Source organism: Camelus dromedarius, chromosome 11, assembly GCF_036321535.1.
Source record: "Camelus dromedarius isolate mCamDro1 chromosome 11, mCamDro1.pat, whole genome shotgun sequence".
Classification (NCBI taxonomy): domain Eukaryota; kingdom Metazoa; phylum Chordata; class Mammalia; order Artiodactyla; family Camelidae; genus Camelus; species Camelus dromedarius.
The window spans coordinates 45,695,815-45,713,556 of NC_087446.1; the positions used below are offsets into that span (position 1 = coordinate 45,695,815).

Sequence of the window (17,742 nt, forward strand, 5' to 3'; positions counted from 1 at the left end):
CATTCTTGTGTCATGGAAATTCAATTAAGTGAATAACTTGTGTGATGAGAAAATCATGATGTTATGGCCACTGTTGCTTTAAAATGAAAAGAGCAAATCTTTAGCTCAGTTTACTTTTGTTCTTTCCATGGTAAGAACTCAGTAGTCGCCTTTCTCCAGATTACAGAGATGAGAGTTTTAGGTCTCAGAGCATCTCCAAGGCCCAGGAAGTAAAACAATAGTAGATGATGGGGTTGGAGGTGACTGAATGAAGTATAAAGCAAGCAAAACCCTACCTTCTGACGTTTGAAGGTGTTTCCTCTAAAACTGTTCAGAAGTCTGTGATGGGAATCAGAACGAGTATGTCTTTAAGAAATAATCCTAGTGCAACTATTATATTAGGAGGCTTCCGCGTACTGTGTTAGTACATTTTAATTACAAATAAGTATTTCCATATGGTAGAATAGTTAGCGGAGGTCACCTGAAATTTAACGAAAAATGATTTCGTTATGGGGCATTTATCCTACTTTCTATTGGGCAAATCCTTCTGCTTGGTGCCTCCTTACTCTGGTTGTGAAACTTGAACTCTGAGTTGTGAGTGTTGTTAGAATCACATGTGTAGACATCATCTATGAAAAGTGATAAACAGCTCAGGCTTCTTTCTGTTCATTCTCGTTTCCCCTTTCATATGTGCAAAGGAAGCCCTTCTCAGCATTTGTATGCTCATGATGTACCAAGCCTTCCGGCGTCAAAATCACACCTGAAGAACTGATGAAATAAAGCTTTTCAGGAAAAAAAAAAGTTCTTGGTACAAACAATTAGGTCAGTAGGTTTATAAAATGTGCTCATTAATTCTTAAAGGTCTCATGTCTCTCCTCTCAGTACCTCCCTACATCTTGCAGAATGAAAGGCTTGGCTTATTGTTAAATCATTTTCAGCAGAGCAAACAGAGGAATATTTTGGTGAGAAGGTGGGGTGAGGGTCACAGTAATGGTGAGGAGGGGAAGTTATTTAGAATTGTGTTTATTTTAAGGGAAAAGAACAACTTTGAATCCCTTTGATTTTTATATTTCGATGTCTTGTGGGTCGTCAATACCTAGATTAAGAAATCCAACTCTGAGAGTGATAGAATGTTTGTTTAGGTGACTGAGAAGGCAGGAAGGTTTTCTCAGAAATTCTGTACTCAACGTAAAGAGATGTACACAATTAAGGTAAATTTGAGATTTTCATGAGGACCCTAGCAGCTAATTCTTCTGGGCCTTGCTTCCACCATAGATTGATGATGGGGTTACAGGTGAAACATCCTTTGAATTTAATTGCAGTATGAATGTATTAGGGAATATAGGTAGAACATAATCAGAGAACCTGTTACAAAGCAAAGATTGAGGAATAATCTCTGTAATGGAGGGCTTTTCTGCCTATTTAAGTCAAGATACACTTTCTTGCCTTTTAATGTCAAGAATGGAAAAAAAAAAAGATACTTGTAAAATGTCTTGAGGTTAGCCAGTAAGGATGCTGAAGCATGGGAGCCCCAACTATCCCAAGGGGTAGACCTTGCAGCCCATCTGCAAGGCATACACCTGTAAGCTACCTGTGACCCACTGAGGGCAACGCTCTGCACAAGTGTCACTTCTCACAAGCAGAGTTTCATTCTTTTGATGTTTATTAAGTGATACCACATGCACTCAGAGGAAACCAATTTGATCCTCAGCTCTGTTTCTTTATGAGGAAGTGTATCTGACTTGTGCTAATGACATAAGTTAAGCTCCAAGTGAATTTTTATTAGGTATCTTGTCATTTTGTGTCAATTACTGATATAAGTAACACAAAGGCTTAAAATAGTCAAAATACACGCAAGGTGAAAGGACAAGGCATGCTCTTCAGTATGCTCTTCTTTGGCAGTTGCCGGTCCTCTGAGAAACAACTACATCAACCTCATCCTTGTGAGAGAAACCTTTTTATGTCCTAAGCTGATGACAAGCCACAGTAATAATAATTTTAAAAAATACATGAGTCCCCCTAATTATTCTCACTAAGCCCAAAGAACAAAATAGCTCGGAGTCCAAAGCTCCTTCGACTGCTGTCCCCTCCCCTCCCCACAACACTCTGAATTCACAGTTACCCACCTTTTCTTTCCTCCCTGTTTTATATGCTGGAAGAATTCTGAAAGCAGTGATTGAGTTACCTGATATTCTTTATCTGCAACAGTTAACACATTACAGTAACCTGGGAAGTTGTGGAAATTTACCTATTCCAGGTGCCATTAAATCATATTCTCTGGTTTTGGGGAGACAAGATGTCCCAGACAAAATAAAATAGTTTATATATAATATGAGGTGTTGAATATGTTAAAATGCAATGCAAAGACTGGGTTCATAGAAGGTACTGATTATTGTTAGTTGAAGTTCTAAAAGAACATGGTTAGGAGAAGTTGGGGCTTGAGCTAGAATATCGAAAGGATATTTTAGGTGGAAGGCAGAGCCGATGGAAGGGAAGAGTGCAAACTATGTCTGAGACTCCAGATGAACTCAGATTGGTTGAAGAAGAGTGATGAGGAAAGCCTGGATAGTTTTAGTATTTATCTGGGAAGCAATGGAAATTGGTATTATATAACTGGGTGAAACCAGGTGATGAAGATGCTTGAATAGAAGGCTGAAGGTTCAACCTGGAGTTAACATGGTTTCCGTCAGAGAGGAAGGGAATGGGATCAGAGAGAGAGGGCAGCATCCAAAGCCTCTGAAGTTCTTGGGGAGCCCGGTCATAGTTTCCGCAGCAGGTTTGATGACTTGCAGCTATCATTCTTCTCTCGATATGTATCTTTTCTCATTGCTCATTACCTACTGTCTGAATGTCCCTGGTATCTAGACTGTATGTGCCACTATTGGAATGCACTTACATTTATGGAATACGTCTCTGGGATTTCTCATTGTACATCCTCTAACAGCAACTCACAAAAGTTAAGTAGTTATTTTTACAGTGGTAATGAGCTATACTCTAGTTACACACTCTGGGGTAAATCACCTAGCCTGTTCAGTCTTGGTTTCCTCATTTATACAACAAAGAGACAAGACTAGGTATTCTCCAATCTGATACACAGAACGAACTAACATCGTATACATTTCTGATGATTATACTCTGCCAAAGGATAAGGTTTGTAACTAAGATTGTTTCTTAACCATCTGTCCCCACTAGGTTTGGGCACACTAGTATTTAGAAAGAATAAGAAAGAATACACCTTCATTTTATCTGATCAAGTCAAAGAAAAATAATTGGTATTTGACAAAAAGGAAAGAATATTGATCTTATTTATTCTTTTTTGAACTGATGAATGAAAGTAAATTAAAAAATTGTAGGTTAATAAACTATACTGGCATGAATATTTAAGACCAGTAAAGGAAATTATCAGATCCCATGTCATTCATATATAAAATTGACAGAGCAAAGAGTTATCCTTTCAAAGATTTTAATATGTACCTAAAAATGGACAATTTAGGATTACATAACTATATAACATTGATACTGTTAGAGATGTGAATATATATATTTTTTCTTTCAGTAAAATAGTTTCATGCTTATAAAAGTCACCCTAAGTCAACCTGGGACAAAGAGAACAACATACAATAGAAATAAACCAAGTAATAAATAGGGTATAAGTAAGGAAAAATATTATAAAGCAGTTACATTGTTGACACAAAAGAAAAAAGAAGTATAATTTTAAATTATTTAAAGGCAATTCACAATCATTTCCAGGAATTCTGTGAGAATTTAAGGCCATCTGTTCTAAAGAAATGCTTTAATTTAGACACAACTGTAATTCTTGTCACAAAACTGTAGTTCTTGTAAAAACCGCACATGCAAAAACTCTTTACAATTAATTGTGGACAGGCAGATCAGTATATAGGAGTGAGTTATTTCACAAATGTGTTGTGCACTAAGTCACAAGGTTGTGTATATTTAACTGGGAATTTCACAAAAAAGCCTTCCAGCTTGTGCACCCTGTGTGGCAACTTGGAAAGGTTTCCAAATCAAGAGAGTCAGTATCCCTTTGAATCAAAATATCTAGACAAGGTATAGTGAAATAAACAGTTGAAAACATCTGCTACATGGTTCATAGCTAAATATTCTGGGTTTTAGTCTTTCTACATAATACTGTAATATAGAGTTGCGACTTTCCACACAAAGTATTTTCTATGCATTTACAGTTCACGATGTTTGACTTTTTATTAGTTCTACTTAGCATTACAAAAGATAAAAACAAACTGTAGTCTAAATTTAGAACCCAAACTTCGTGAAAAATGCGTGTTCTTCCAGGATACACATCTGCTAAGTGTAAGTTCCCATACTTAGCAAACAGCACAGAGGAACTTATTACTAAGCAGATGCGGCTTCATGAGACAGTTCACTTACTGAGAAATATGAAAGCATCCTTTCCTTCCCTTGCTTGCAATTGCATTTGTCCAGACAGTCATTCAAAGAGATATTGCTCTTGTGATTATAACTATTGCGATTTAGAAGACAAAGGATTCAATATTCAAAACTTGTGTTCTTAAGAACAGTTATAAAAGTATTGAAATTTTAAAAGTAGTAGCATGTAAACATTGATACAGAGAGACTGCTTTCCTATACACATAAGCAGTCAAGGACAAGATTTGTGTTAAAAAAGTTTGTGCTTTTTCCCAACAATACATTGGAAATTAGCTGTTTCTGTCCAAAAACATTTAAAGATTCAGAGAGGACATCCATATTTTGCTTCAAGCATTGGAACAATTTTTATGTTGCTCATGCAACAACCATATTTACAGTTTTGGCTAGGAAGATAATTAATTTTGGATCCAAGAAAGCATATTAACTGCTAAAACCAAACTGAGAAAATCATCTCATTCCCTGGTTCATTACAGAGCACCAGGAGCAAAAGCATGGACTCAGCAGTTTTAACCGAAGTGTAGGTGTGTTAGCATTTCAGGGCACAGTCATATTTGAGTCTGCAACACATGGGTAGGTGGTGTGTACGGGGGAGGTGCAGGGGATGGCTTGATTCCTCTGGCCCTCATGTAGGAGAGAAACTGCTCAGGGATCTCAGCTAGGACATCTTTAGCTAATCTAGCCATGCTTAGTATGTGGTTTCCGCTTCTGTCAATATAATCCCTGAACGGCACAAACTGAAACAGAGGAGAAAAGAAAATTACTTAACAGGCATTAGCATGCTATTTAACAGACACGAAAACTAACACATGTAAACGTTTGGTTGTAGGAGAATCAGAGAAGCCCAGAGTAAGTGTGAGATGCGTAATAATTACTATGCATTTTAAAGAGATTTGATCCATTACAAATAGCTCTAACAGTGACCACATCTTTCTAGTATACACTTTATCTAAAATGGGATGTAACTGTTGTCTATGTTTTTCCCCACAATGATTCCCGTTCTCCTGGGCCTGATACACCCATCATATTGCGACATGTGTTCCACAGTTCCGAGTTCTATACCTATGCTGATTTCTAACTGGACGGAGCATTATCCTCCCCAGGGTTCAGTTTCTTGTCCAGTGGAGTTAATACATATGCAGTTCAGCTTTCAATGCAGAAATACTACTCAACGCAGGGTCAAAAAAAAAATGGTGTTACATTGTTAGAGAGTCCTAAACAACATGTAAAGTATTTCCAATTACATTACTAGAACACCAAATCACATGGAAAATGGATATAAAATTTACACAGTTCACATTAGTAGTAACTTGAAATATTCAGTACATTGAGTCTTGCCTCAAAGTTTTTTTTTTTTTTAATGTCTGTTATTTGAAAAGGAAACAAACAAACAAAACACCTGAGCATAGGATTTTGGTATACTTCTTATGGGAATATCATCAAATATCATCATTCTTATTTTTATATCACATGAAAATGATTGCCCCATATTTATATAAGCAATCATGTGAGAATCCTTATCAGCTCAATATGGAATGCTCTGACAACAGATTGCCTGATTCCATTCTCATTTACAATGGTTACTGAAGTTAATAAGCAGTGTGCTTTTTGAGGGCATGGGTTCAATTTCCCCGTGGAGACATGATGATTCTTGAAAACAACTTGGGAATGATTGGAACTGTTAAATGTTGTGATAATTTGGAGACAGGTATTTTAGGTCTTGGAGAAAAGGCACAGTGAAGACATTTCAGGAAGTTGAACAGTTTTCAAATATAATATTTAAAGCTTTGAATTAAATTATTTTTTTTTTTCTCCAAGAAAACAGTGAGCACACTCTCGTCTTATACTGTAACATAACTTTTAAATTTATTTCGAAAGATTTACTTTTGATTTAAGCAATTACTCAAGATGTGCTTTCAGAAAACAACTGTTATTAGGAAGCAGACTAAAGCAGCTGGGTTGGAACAGATAAAGCAAGTTCAAATGTTAAGAAAGCAATTCACAAGAGTAATACCACTAACGCAGTGAAAGCAGTCTCTTTTAAGAAAAAGAGCAGAAAAGTACTCCTTTCTTCTTTTAAAAAAAAGGCACACTATAGACAGACACATATCATAATTTTACCCTGTCTTGCTACCAGGAGGAAAACTCAGCACAGCTTTTAGAAAAGTGTCAGAGAAAGGTGACAAATCTTTCTCTTACCCCAAAGGTAGCTAAGTAAGGGTGACAAAAAAGTCACAGAGTGAATATCATCTTCAGCTGAGCAGAGAAACGGGGGGCTATGAACTTTGTGAAGTCATATTATCTAACTTGGATAAGATGATGCTTTTAACAAAAAAGCAAAGAGGTGCACACAAAGTTAGGTTTATTTTCTCTCTGAAACTATAATTAGAAAAATGAGAAAATAAGAATCAACATAGTTAAGGATTAATGAGAAAAAGGCACCTGATTTCAGCTGTAGCTTATTTCATTCTTATTTTAAATGACAGTATTTCAAAAATAAACATTTAGTCATGTTGGTATGGTTCGTGTATACATAATTATCATTTAAAGTATTTTTTAGAAGGTAAGTTTTTCAAAAATCTGTAGCTAATACCTACATTTCAGGAGAATGACGGCACTTCTGATAAATAGTTGATCCTTCTTTAGGGAAAGGGGAGCTCTTGCTGTATCTTGTATATTTACTTTTATTTAGGTCTTTACTTTTCTCCTAGACCATGGAAATTAAACTGTCATCTTTTTACCCACTATTTTCACAAACCCTAGAATTAGACTTCCCAGGTTCCAACGCTGGTTCTGCTGCTTATTAGCTGTGTGATCTTACACAAGTTATTTCTACACTGCCTCAGTTTCCTCTTCTACAAAATGAGGAAATAATAACACCTACTTCATTAGGTTGTTGTGTTAAGTAAGTTAACATATAATTGCTTAAAACAGTGCTTGACTCAATATATACTATATATGAGTTATGATTATTACTGTTCATTGGTTTATGTATTAATATATGAGATGTCAATGAGACTATTTTCTTACTAATCTTTTGTCTACATTCATATCAAACTTTAAATACAAGAAATATTCCTATAATTTAAAAATTTCTTTTAAATTTAGGTACAATATCAGTATTGTAACCTAAAACTGTAATTCCTGGCCTTTTTGTTATTTTTAAACACCTGTTTTTTCCACATTTCCAGCAAATGCTGTAAGAAGTGCTAAATTTTTTTACTGAAATAAAGAAAAATTCATTTTTAAGAATGTTATGAGACTCTGAAATGTCAAAACTAAGATTCATAACCACTGTTCTCACAATACATACAGTCCTACTCATCTTTAAAATGGGTTCATAAATAATAGGTAAGAAAGAAATCTTAGTTTTCAGCCAGGGAGGGAAGTACAGATCTCATTTAACTTACATGTGGTAAATGAGGGCACAGATTCTAATACACCTCTTGAGTATTAAGAAACTTTCCCCTGTGTTAAGAGTCACTGTCGTAGCAAGAGGTATTAACAGGAGGATGCCTCATCCCACATGTGTGTTGAGGGGAGAAAAAAAGATGTTGAGAACTTTCTGCTCACTAACCTAAATTATCTGAACCTTTTCCAAAGGGACATTTATCTCTTCAGTCATAGAACAAGATAATTCCCTAAGTGAGAGATGAAAATGATGACTGACTCTTTGCTTCCTTCACCTCTTATTAAGGTCGAATCTTACACTTTTCATGATAAAATATCCCCTCTTCCTTCTAGGACTATTGCTCACACCCAACTGCAATCACAGTTTTCCACTCAGCTTCCCAGACAACTCTGTTTATGGTCTCTGTTAATCACATCAACATCATTTCTGATCCCTGTACCTGCGGACCTCCTGTTCAAAACAGCACCCACATATTTGTGCATGGATGTTGATCACTTACTGTTACCACAAATTGGACCCTTAAAAAGCTCAGGTTAGAGAAATAAACCAACTTTTCCATTGCGCTAGTTTTATCACATTCATGTGAAGAATACTAATAAATGCATTCTGTTCAGTAGAAATATACCATATCCTTGACACTCTGTGTCTTTCTTTTGGCATCCACCCAGTACTAGGAAAGTGTTCTACACGGCGGGTCTAACAACTAGCGTTGCCTGTTTGTGAAACAAGTTGGAATCAGTTTGGGCAAATGAGCTTTTAGTTGCTGTTCTGCTCAATTCTACGTGAATCCTCCTACTGTGCAGAGCTCCGTTAGAGATTTTCAACTCTAAGCCTTCAAGGTTATTATTCTCCTTTTAATGGAAAATATGATTTAAATATAATTTTAAAGTAAATGATAGGCTGGCAGCAGCTGTATGCAGCCAGAAGAAATGATACTGGCATTATACACAATGGCCAATCTAGAGCACATGGAGGCAAATCAATAGAAAGCCTTTACATATACTGATTTAAGAAAATAACTCATTTAAGGTTTAGAGTAACAGCCATAGAATCTCATCCTGTGTACTGTTTATACTACGGTCATATGAGACTGAATCTTGAGGCAATAAATATAATCACATATAAAACTGACTACAGTGTCACATGCCAAGGTACAGCTACACAATGACATAAAAATGACTTCCCAATGGACTATGCCAACATCCTAACTAATAATAATAACTGATACTGATATTAATGCATTTTTTGAGCAACTGGTAGGTGGGAGACCTTCTGTTAAGTGATTCAGTGCAATATCTCGTTTAGTTTTTACCAGCACGTTATCCATATTGTGAACATAACAGAAGAGAAAATCAAAACTTGATAGGTTTTATTAACTTACCCCAAGAACAGATAGTTATAAGTATCACGGACATTATTTGAACCCAAATGGATCTCTTATACATTTACCACTAACAGTGATATGAAAAGGAACATAGATCCTGAATTATAAAAAGGGGATCCTGAAAAGGGGAATAGATCCTTAATTATAATTTGGCATTTTAGGAGAGTTCAGGAGAGGCACCTGCATTATAACAGAAGAGCACAGGTGTTGGAATCAGAACCCTGTTGGTAATTTGGATTTACTGATTTATGACCTAAAGAACTTTGCACAAGTTGTTTAACATTCCATCTTGGGCTTCAGTGTCCTTATTTATAAACTACTATAAGACAAAAAGGCAAAACGTGGCCAGTACTTTTAGGAAGCTATAAAGGGATATGCTAATAAAGTGAAAGAAAGGAGAAATTAGTTCAAGTGCGCAGAGAGAGAGGGCTTTGTGGAAAGCTGTGTACGGTGGGAATTTCAAAATGTAGGGTTTTAATCAGGCCTGTGAGGAGGAAGAGTATTTCAAGTAAAAGCAATAAAAGAAAATAAAAGTAAGAGCTACAGAAATGGGTGATGTAAAGACAATTACTGGTCTTATGTTTGTCTAGACAGTGTGTGTGTGTGTGTGTGTGTAGCTTAAGAGGAAGATTGGAGTTAGGCCATGTAGACTCTTAAATGCTGTTTAGATTTTAGAATCAAAGATATACAGAATTTTTTTTAAGAATTTTAGACTAAGACATTTTAAGATTAAATCATGATGCTACTTCTTACTAGCTATGTGATTATGGACAAGAGGAATTAAAGTTCATTTTTTCTTTTATAAAATATGGCAATCAAAGTACCCTTCTCATAAAGTCAAGGTGAAGTAATGTTATAACTCTCAGCCTGCCTAGCATACGACAGAGTTAATAAATTATGATATATTATTATACAAAGAAGTTGGATAGCATTTAAGATTTGACTTAATAATGAAACCCCTCTAGTACTCCCCGCTTTTCTGTTAAAACTCAGCTACTTACTATTATTTACAGTCTTGGGCTTTTCTTTGTCCACTTAAGACATTTAGGATTTAATTTGCTGTGTGTTAACTTGATTATCAACATGTAAGAAACCAAAAATAGGGAAAAGGTAAGAGAGCTAAAAAGACCCTATTTTCTGGTAATATTTTAGCCAGCAGTGTTTACAGCTTTGATTACAACGGCTTAGATATTTTCTGGTGGTAGGAAGACTGATAATTTTATTCTTGGCGGGCCCTTGCAATGCCAATGTTATAAATATTCAAGAATATTTCTATTTTTAAAAATAACTTATTTAAAAGTGTCTTAGTGAATGGTAGAACCAGGACAACTGTGGTGGTGGAATGTTTTAAAAATTTTATTCAAGGTGAGAGAAAGTCACCTTGAAAACAATGTGATATGTAAATGATTACCTTGCTTACTATTTTTAAAAGACCAATCACCATTGAGGAAATTTTCCATGAAATTAGAAAAGGGTACATCAGATATCCTTAACTAAATACAGACATTTAAGTCAAGATGTCATTGTCATTTAGAAGGCTGCGATTTCTCTGGGAAGATTTTAGTTCCCTGTTCAGTATTGGTAAAATCTCATGGCTCTTTCAGTTCAACTTTGCATAGTAGAATCCCCCGAGTGTTTAGTTACATCCTCAGGTGTCTTCAAAATCTTTGGGGATCTCGGTGTCACTTAATCGTAGTAGACTGGCCTCAAGATTTTGACTTTCAATGAAAGGAAACATATTGTTATACATGTATATATATGTGTGTGTATGTGTATATATGTATATCATACTGATAAGTAACAAAAGTATTTTCATGTCTCTTACTTCGAGACTCACAACATCATGGAAAGAGCAAAGATAATGGAGAGTCAGGAGGTAATGAAAGAAAGGCTCACAGAGATTTACTGACTTGTTCATGATCCGAGTGACAACATTGTAATTTAACAGATCTGGATCCTATCTCAATATTCTGTCCAATGTAGCACATCCAATTAGAGACTAAATACCTTCATGATCACGAGAATTTTCATTTTATATATAAAATATCTTATCAACTGTTGGTTGTCACAAACATAACATATTAGTCCTCCTAAAAGGAAACTTGATGATGTGAGCAATCTTTACCTCCTAAGGGAGAAAGCAGTAGGAGTTTACCCTAAAGCATCATTAACATGAGAGTGTAAGGCATGAAGCTGCCTCGATTAACTTTGCAAAAATGCCTTCATTGCAGCATAACACATTCTAAAGGACTTCAAATTCATACTACCCTGCAGTAATTTGATTCTTTTGGAAACTGAACCAGACATTACAGAGAAATTTTAGATAAAGTGTAATTACTTGGACCTATAATTATGCTAATTAGGTTAAGGTGAATAATCATGTGTCTAATTATAAAAACAAAACGCCATGGGATTCTTAAATAGATGACCACATCACCATGTTCCTTATCTCAGCTGCTTTTAAACTAATTATTCATGTGTGTGTGCTTTTTACTGTACCAAGAACATTAGGTTAAAAGTTTAAATCATATTTAATTATCTTCTTAAAAATTGTTACACAAGCTTCTCCTTTAAAATTTAATTTTGTTGAATGATGAACAATGCTTTTTTAGCTTTATCAAGTTAATCTTTATATTATGCTTACAGATCATTTTATATTATTTTCCCTCTCCCTTTATTTTCATTATTTTTGTTGTATTTTACTGAGTTCTATTTCAGTAATGTATTTTATATACGTTATCTGATTTAATCCTTACAACAGTGCCAGAACACTGAAATTGAGAAATCTTGTCCCAGTTATCACAATGGAAAATTCAGGATTTGAACCAAATTTTGTCAGATTTCAAATTAGATTCTCTTAATGACTGGATTATGGGTGAACATACAGGTTATTCTTTAGGAGATAATATGTAAGTCTATTGTTTGCTCCTTCAAAACTTTTTATATCATGAGCTCAAATAATACCAAGACCTTCCCTTTCCTCTTTGAAAGTATACTTCATAGCCTTTTTTTGCTTTTGCCATCCTAAAAGATACGATGACTCTAAAGTATGCAGAAATTTAGTTGATTTAATTCCTCGCTTTCAGTGATAAATTTTACCTGTATAGGTTACTGATTTTTTTCCTTTCTGTTCATTCCCAGAATAGTAGGGTTTAGTTAAGTATTTTTCTGCATTCTAGCAGAATTATGAATTGTGTGTATATAAATACATATATACACACACATACATATAATCTATTATGTTCATTTTATTGTATTATATATATTGTTACTATATTAATAGTGTTACTTATGTATTTAGTTTATATATTTATGTATAATTCTATTTCTCTACTTTTCTAACCATAATCCACAGGAGAAATATAAAAGAATCTACATTTTTGGTTTGTTTTTACTAAGTTTACTTACTCTGAATATGTATCAGCTATCTTAAAATATATTGAAGCTTTACTGAGGACCAAATAATAAATGAATAAGCATCAATAAAGAGTCCATTATGTTTCTAGCTTCTAATTTTACGAAAGATCTCAATGATACTTTCTGGCAACAAACAAGTGGGAAGAGACATTTATTAACATCTCTATTTTACATACGGCAAACGTGAAGCATAGGGGAGAGTAACTGGGTGCTTCTTCTAGGCCCTGTTACTTAACATGCATCTCACAGAGAGTCAGCTGACTACATGAAACAGAACCCGAGACTCCTGATTTCCATTTAAGTTGTTCATTTACAAATCAGCGCTGACATGACCTCTTCATAACGAACAAAGGAAATAATTTTCATTAAATTCCTTACCTGCACAATGTCCCTTTCAGCATATTTTCCTCTGGAGGAAACTCTTACATCATCTCCATCCAATTCAACCATTGCTTGAAAATAAAATAGGGTCATTTATTCAGTCCATTTTAGCCATATACTAAAACAATGTAGGCAGTAAGTAAATCAAGAGGTATTGAGTAGCAAGACGTCATATGTAAAGACAGGAAGCTTGTTGATCCTTTTATCTCCTCAGTGATTTCCTCCACAAAACCTGACTGAATGCACATTTTTACAAATGGAGAAAGCAAGTTAAGACCTCATGTGGCCCCTTGAAATAATAGGAGAGCTGATGCACTGTAGAAGTCTTAAGGCACATCTCCCCATTCTAAAGATTCTCAGCTCTGGGTTATATATATATATATCCATGACTGATTGAGCCAGTGATGCTAATTCATTCAATTTTAATTTTTTCTCTCTAATTTAAGAAACTTGGCCCTAGTCATTACAGAATTGCCATGAACAATCTGAACTTAATTCTCTTTGAAACTACAACAAAGCTAGATAATCATATATATTATCTATAATCTATTTATAAATAAATTTTAAAACAAAGAGGCATTTGCTCTGCCCTTATAGTGAGTGATCAGATGAAGTACAATTTTTCTACACCATTTTTTTTTGTTGTTAAAAATTTCAACATTACATAGATCAACTGGTATTTGGGAATGCTGTGATATAATGGGACAGCTGGTGATAGAGTAAAGTTATGCTGCAATTAATAACATTTTCTAGAGTTTAATGTTTCCAGTGAGAACTCACTAAATTACCAATTACATGAGGAATGCTAATTTGTACTTAAAGTGTAATTCTATTACTAATAATTCATTTTGTATACAAATGACATTCACTAGACTCCAGAGAGCCACTTGCAATTAGGTTTGCTTTTTCACCCTCCAAAAAAATCTTAGTCATTCAGAATACAATCCTCACCTTTCCACCTTTTTCTTTAGTGCTTGGATAATGAATTTAGGTTAAAAACATTGTGCTTTTTTTTTTCTATTTTAATTTTTTTATTGAGGTATAATTGACAAATAACATTACATTATTTTTAGGTACACAACATAATGATTCGACATTTATGTATATTGTGAAAAGATCACCACAGTAAGTCTAGTTGACCATACATGGTTACAAATCTTTCTTTCTTGTGATGGGAATTTTTAAGATCTATTTTCTAAGCAGCTTTCAAATATGCAATATGGTATTATTAACTATACTCACCACACTGTACACGACATCCCCAAGACTTACTTATTTTATAACCCATATACCTTTTGATTTCCTGCACCCATTTCACCTCCAACCCTGGCAAGCCTTTGGCAACCACCAATCTGTTCTCTGTATCTATAAGCTTTTTTTTTTTTTTTTTTTTAAGACCATGTTTTAAATTCTAGTTTTCTACACATGTTCAGGAATCAATGTCTGGACTGAAACACTGTCAGTACACATAATTTATAGTGAGCCACCATCCAATATTTTTCTTAGATATACAATATATGTCATTACTTATTAAATGTGCATGTTATCAATAATAAGGTAATTAACTTACTCAAAACACAAAAAACCTATTTTTTTCTCTCCTACTTATTAAGGATCTAAATAAGAGAATTTGTAATGCTCAAATATTTTCAATAGGTAATTCCTTTTTGGGGGTCAAGTTTTGCTTTCAAAATTTTCATATTACTTTGAGACATAAATGTACATTGATGGTGACTTGCCAGCAATCACAGAAACTCCTTTAGTATCTAATCTGCTAATAACTCATCATGATTACCCTATACTTTCTCTAAAATGGGAAACAAAAATTAGATGACAATCTGGCCCTCAGCTTCCACAATCCTCTACAATCTCCACTGGTCTTTGTGAGTGTTTCAGTCCAAATAAAGAAAATGACAGTTATTCAGGTAATAATGTATTAGAATGAGATCCTACAAAACGTCTCGCATTTTCCAGCATGTCCTTTGGGTTAAAAGGCTGCAGGGAGCAAGACTGGAGGCTACACTTTTGAGAGCAAGGAGAAAAGAAATGGCATGTAAATGGTGGAAGGGAAATGTTCACCCTTGAGGTTTTCAGATCATCTGGTCCTCAAGGAGCCTGAAATTGTAAGCCCCAGGTCCCCACCAGTACCCACAGCTGGAAAAAAAGATGCATAAGAGACAGACCTGCATACTTTTCCAGCTTTGAGAGACAAAAGAATGTTAGAACCCCTCCCTATTTCTCCCCTTTTCCTGACTTGGATCAAAGTAGGTAACCAGATGCTGCTTTAATTTGACTTTTTGTCTTTTAAGGATAAAGAAATCCTGCTTTGAGAAATCTTGTTTCTTAATGAAGAGGAATGAAAAAAATCAATGAGTGAAAATTATACAGAAAGTTCTAAACTGTTCTTATCAAAATATAGAACTAAGACATTTAAATACTCATTAATCTAATAGTTTATTCATATTTCCTCTCCCTTCAAAGAATGGATGGGAAAATATTGCATTTCTACCCACACGGACTTTCTGGTTAAAAATACATAGAAGTTGGATTCATGTGGTTAACTGATTAAAATCTGAAAGTTTTATTTCAGTAATTTACATGTGTGCTATGTAAACTTATTTATGGTAGATCTGGAAGTGATGAGAAAAAGGCTTTTCTGTTAGGAGAGCAGTACTGGAATGTAAGTCAGAAATTTTCTTCCATCAAGGTGAAATCAGAAAGCAGGTATTGTAGGACCCTCATTCCCCTTTCACAGGTTTTCCAAGGGAAAGTTTCATTTTAATTCCTAGGAGAGAATTCTGTGGGAAGGTAATTTCCCTCTTTGTCTATGGTCTTCGTTCACTTTTCCACTTGAAAAGAGGAGTGATTCACAGGATACCTAAGATTGGGAGATGGAGCTGACCTTGAAGGCAATTTCTCCCTGTGGCACAGTTAATAGGCAAGGCTCCTCCCCTGTACAGAGGAGGCCTGGAAATAAAGGTGAGGTCATTTAATCCTTGCAAGGGGTGGGGGGAGGAAAGCAGTGAGAAGTCTGATTCTGTGCACAGGTTAACTCAGATTCTCCAATTCCACATTACTAGTAATAAAGCTCACATTCTGATCTCTGAGTGATTGCTGCATTTTTTTAAAGTTAATTCAAGAAGTGAGAGAGAAATGATGAATTGAATTATCATGTCTCAAAACACTGATAAACAATTCACTGGGAATAAAAGAATTGAAGAAAATAAATAGGTGTAGCAGTTGTATGAAGGTAGAACCCAAACAGCTGCGCCTACTGCTCTGAATAGAAATATATGACCAGAAATACACACCAGGAAGGGTCAGTGGCTGCGTATTCACACATTATGCGTAAGGGCTCTTGAGGAACAAGTGACTGACAGTGAACTGCCACAGACATCTGGGGGACCTGGGATGAACCTAATGAGAAGTGCATAATTGAGAGGCAAAAGCAAATTAGTAACTCAAGAAGAAATCGTGAGTTATTCTAACCTAGCGATCAGTAAAGTTTGTGAATCACAGTCTATCCCTGCTCGATGCAGATGATCAAGTAAACAAAATGTTAACAAGAAAGATGCGTCTTAGCTTTCCTGACTCCAGAGAGGTATCTCAGACTCATGCCCGATGGACAGTGCAGACAGATGTGTATTTCCAGAGACACAGCAAATATTAGCAGAAGCGGCAGCAGTCACGGCTAAATGACTCTTGCTGTAGAAACTGAAAGACTATAATGATGCAAAGGGTGACCAGCCAAGCACTGAATCAAAGGAAAGTCTCCCCAGGATCAGCAACTTAACTATGTTGTTTTACCTGAGGCTCAGAGATCTGTACTGTCCTGATGGAGAAGGCACTGGTGCTTGAAAAAGAATCACCCTAGTGATGATCATACTACAATTAGCCACCTATGTGCCTAAATTAACCTGTAGCATACCTGTTGACTGAAATTAATGCACAACATAAAAGTTGAGAGTTATATTTTATTTGGTGAACAATTCTGAGGACTCCAACCCGGGATGACAGGCTCTCAGATGGCTTTGAGGGACTGCTCCGAAAAGGTAGGGGAGGAGCCAGGATCTATAGGAGCTTTACAACAAAGACCTGGTAGTTGGAACAATAAAAGATTACTTGTTAACTAAAGAAAATCAGACATCTCAAGTTAAAGAATTCAGTGCTTTTCTATGTACGGGAGGAAGCAAACATTTGGGCCCACTGAATTCATTCCTTTGACAAGCACCTCGCTATCTAGGGCCAGTATCCTGTCCTTTCTTATTTTGAGTCCCCTCAGAGGGCACCATTGTGAGTGGCTGCAGAGGCCGGGCTGCAGGCTTGTCTTCACTTGGGTGGCGGCAGCCACTGATGACTTCAGCATTCTTTGTTTACTGATATGGTTTGCAGTATTTTTCGTTCACATACCAAAAGGTGTTCCAAGTATTCTAAAATGATTCTCATTTCTAAAGTGCCAAGCTAAATATGTCATTATCAATGTAAAAACACCTGAGCCAGGTGACTGTTACGTGGTCATGCAGTTGCTGTCTAGCATAGAGGGTCTTTTTTTTTTCAAAGGAATTCATCAAGTGATGAGGAACAGACTATCCTTAGAGAAGTTTACCCAGCTCACTAGTTACCTAAACACCCGTCACTCTGCCATTTGAAGAAGGCTTGAGTCCAAATAGAAAATGACCCCCAAAATGAATTTAACATAATTATATAAAGTTTCATTAAATTTCATGTGGTCAGTTGCAGTTTCATT

At 35.4% G+C, this 17,742-nt stretch overlaps 1 protein-coding gene across 9 annotated transcripts in view; it reads right to left on the reverse strand.

The window, feature by feature from the left end:
• The window catches only part of CPNE8 (copine 8), a 194,523-nt gene that overhangs the window by 19,922 nt on the left and 156,859 nt on the right, over positions 1 to 17,742 (reverse strand). For 6 of the 9 annotated variants that reach the window (XR_010383209.1, XM_064491748.1, XM_064491752.1 and 3 more), the window contains exon 19: positions 12,993 to 13,066. Coding sequence is in view for 8 of the 9 variants with exons in the window: in XM_064491748.1 (XP_064347818.1) it covers positions 12,993 to 13,066 (74 nt within the window). In the remaining variant the exon portion in view is untranslated. Of the gene's footprint in view, positions 1 to 3,258; positions 5,139 to 12,992; positions 13,067 to 15,495; positions 17,091 to 17,742 lie in introns of those variants that run through there. The other 3 variants (XM_010980300.3, XM_031462760.2, XM_064491754.1) reach the window with 2 other exon arrangements.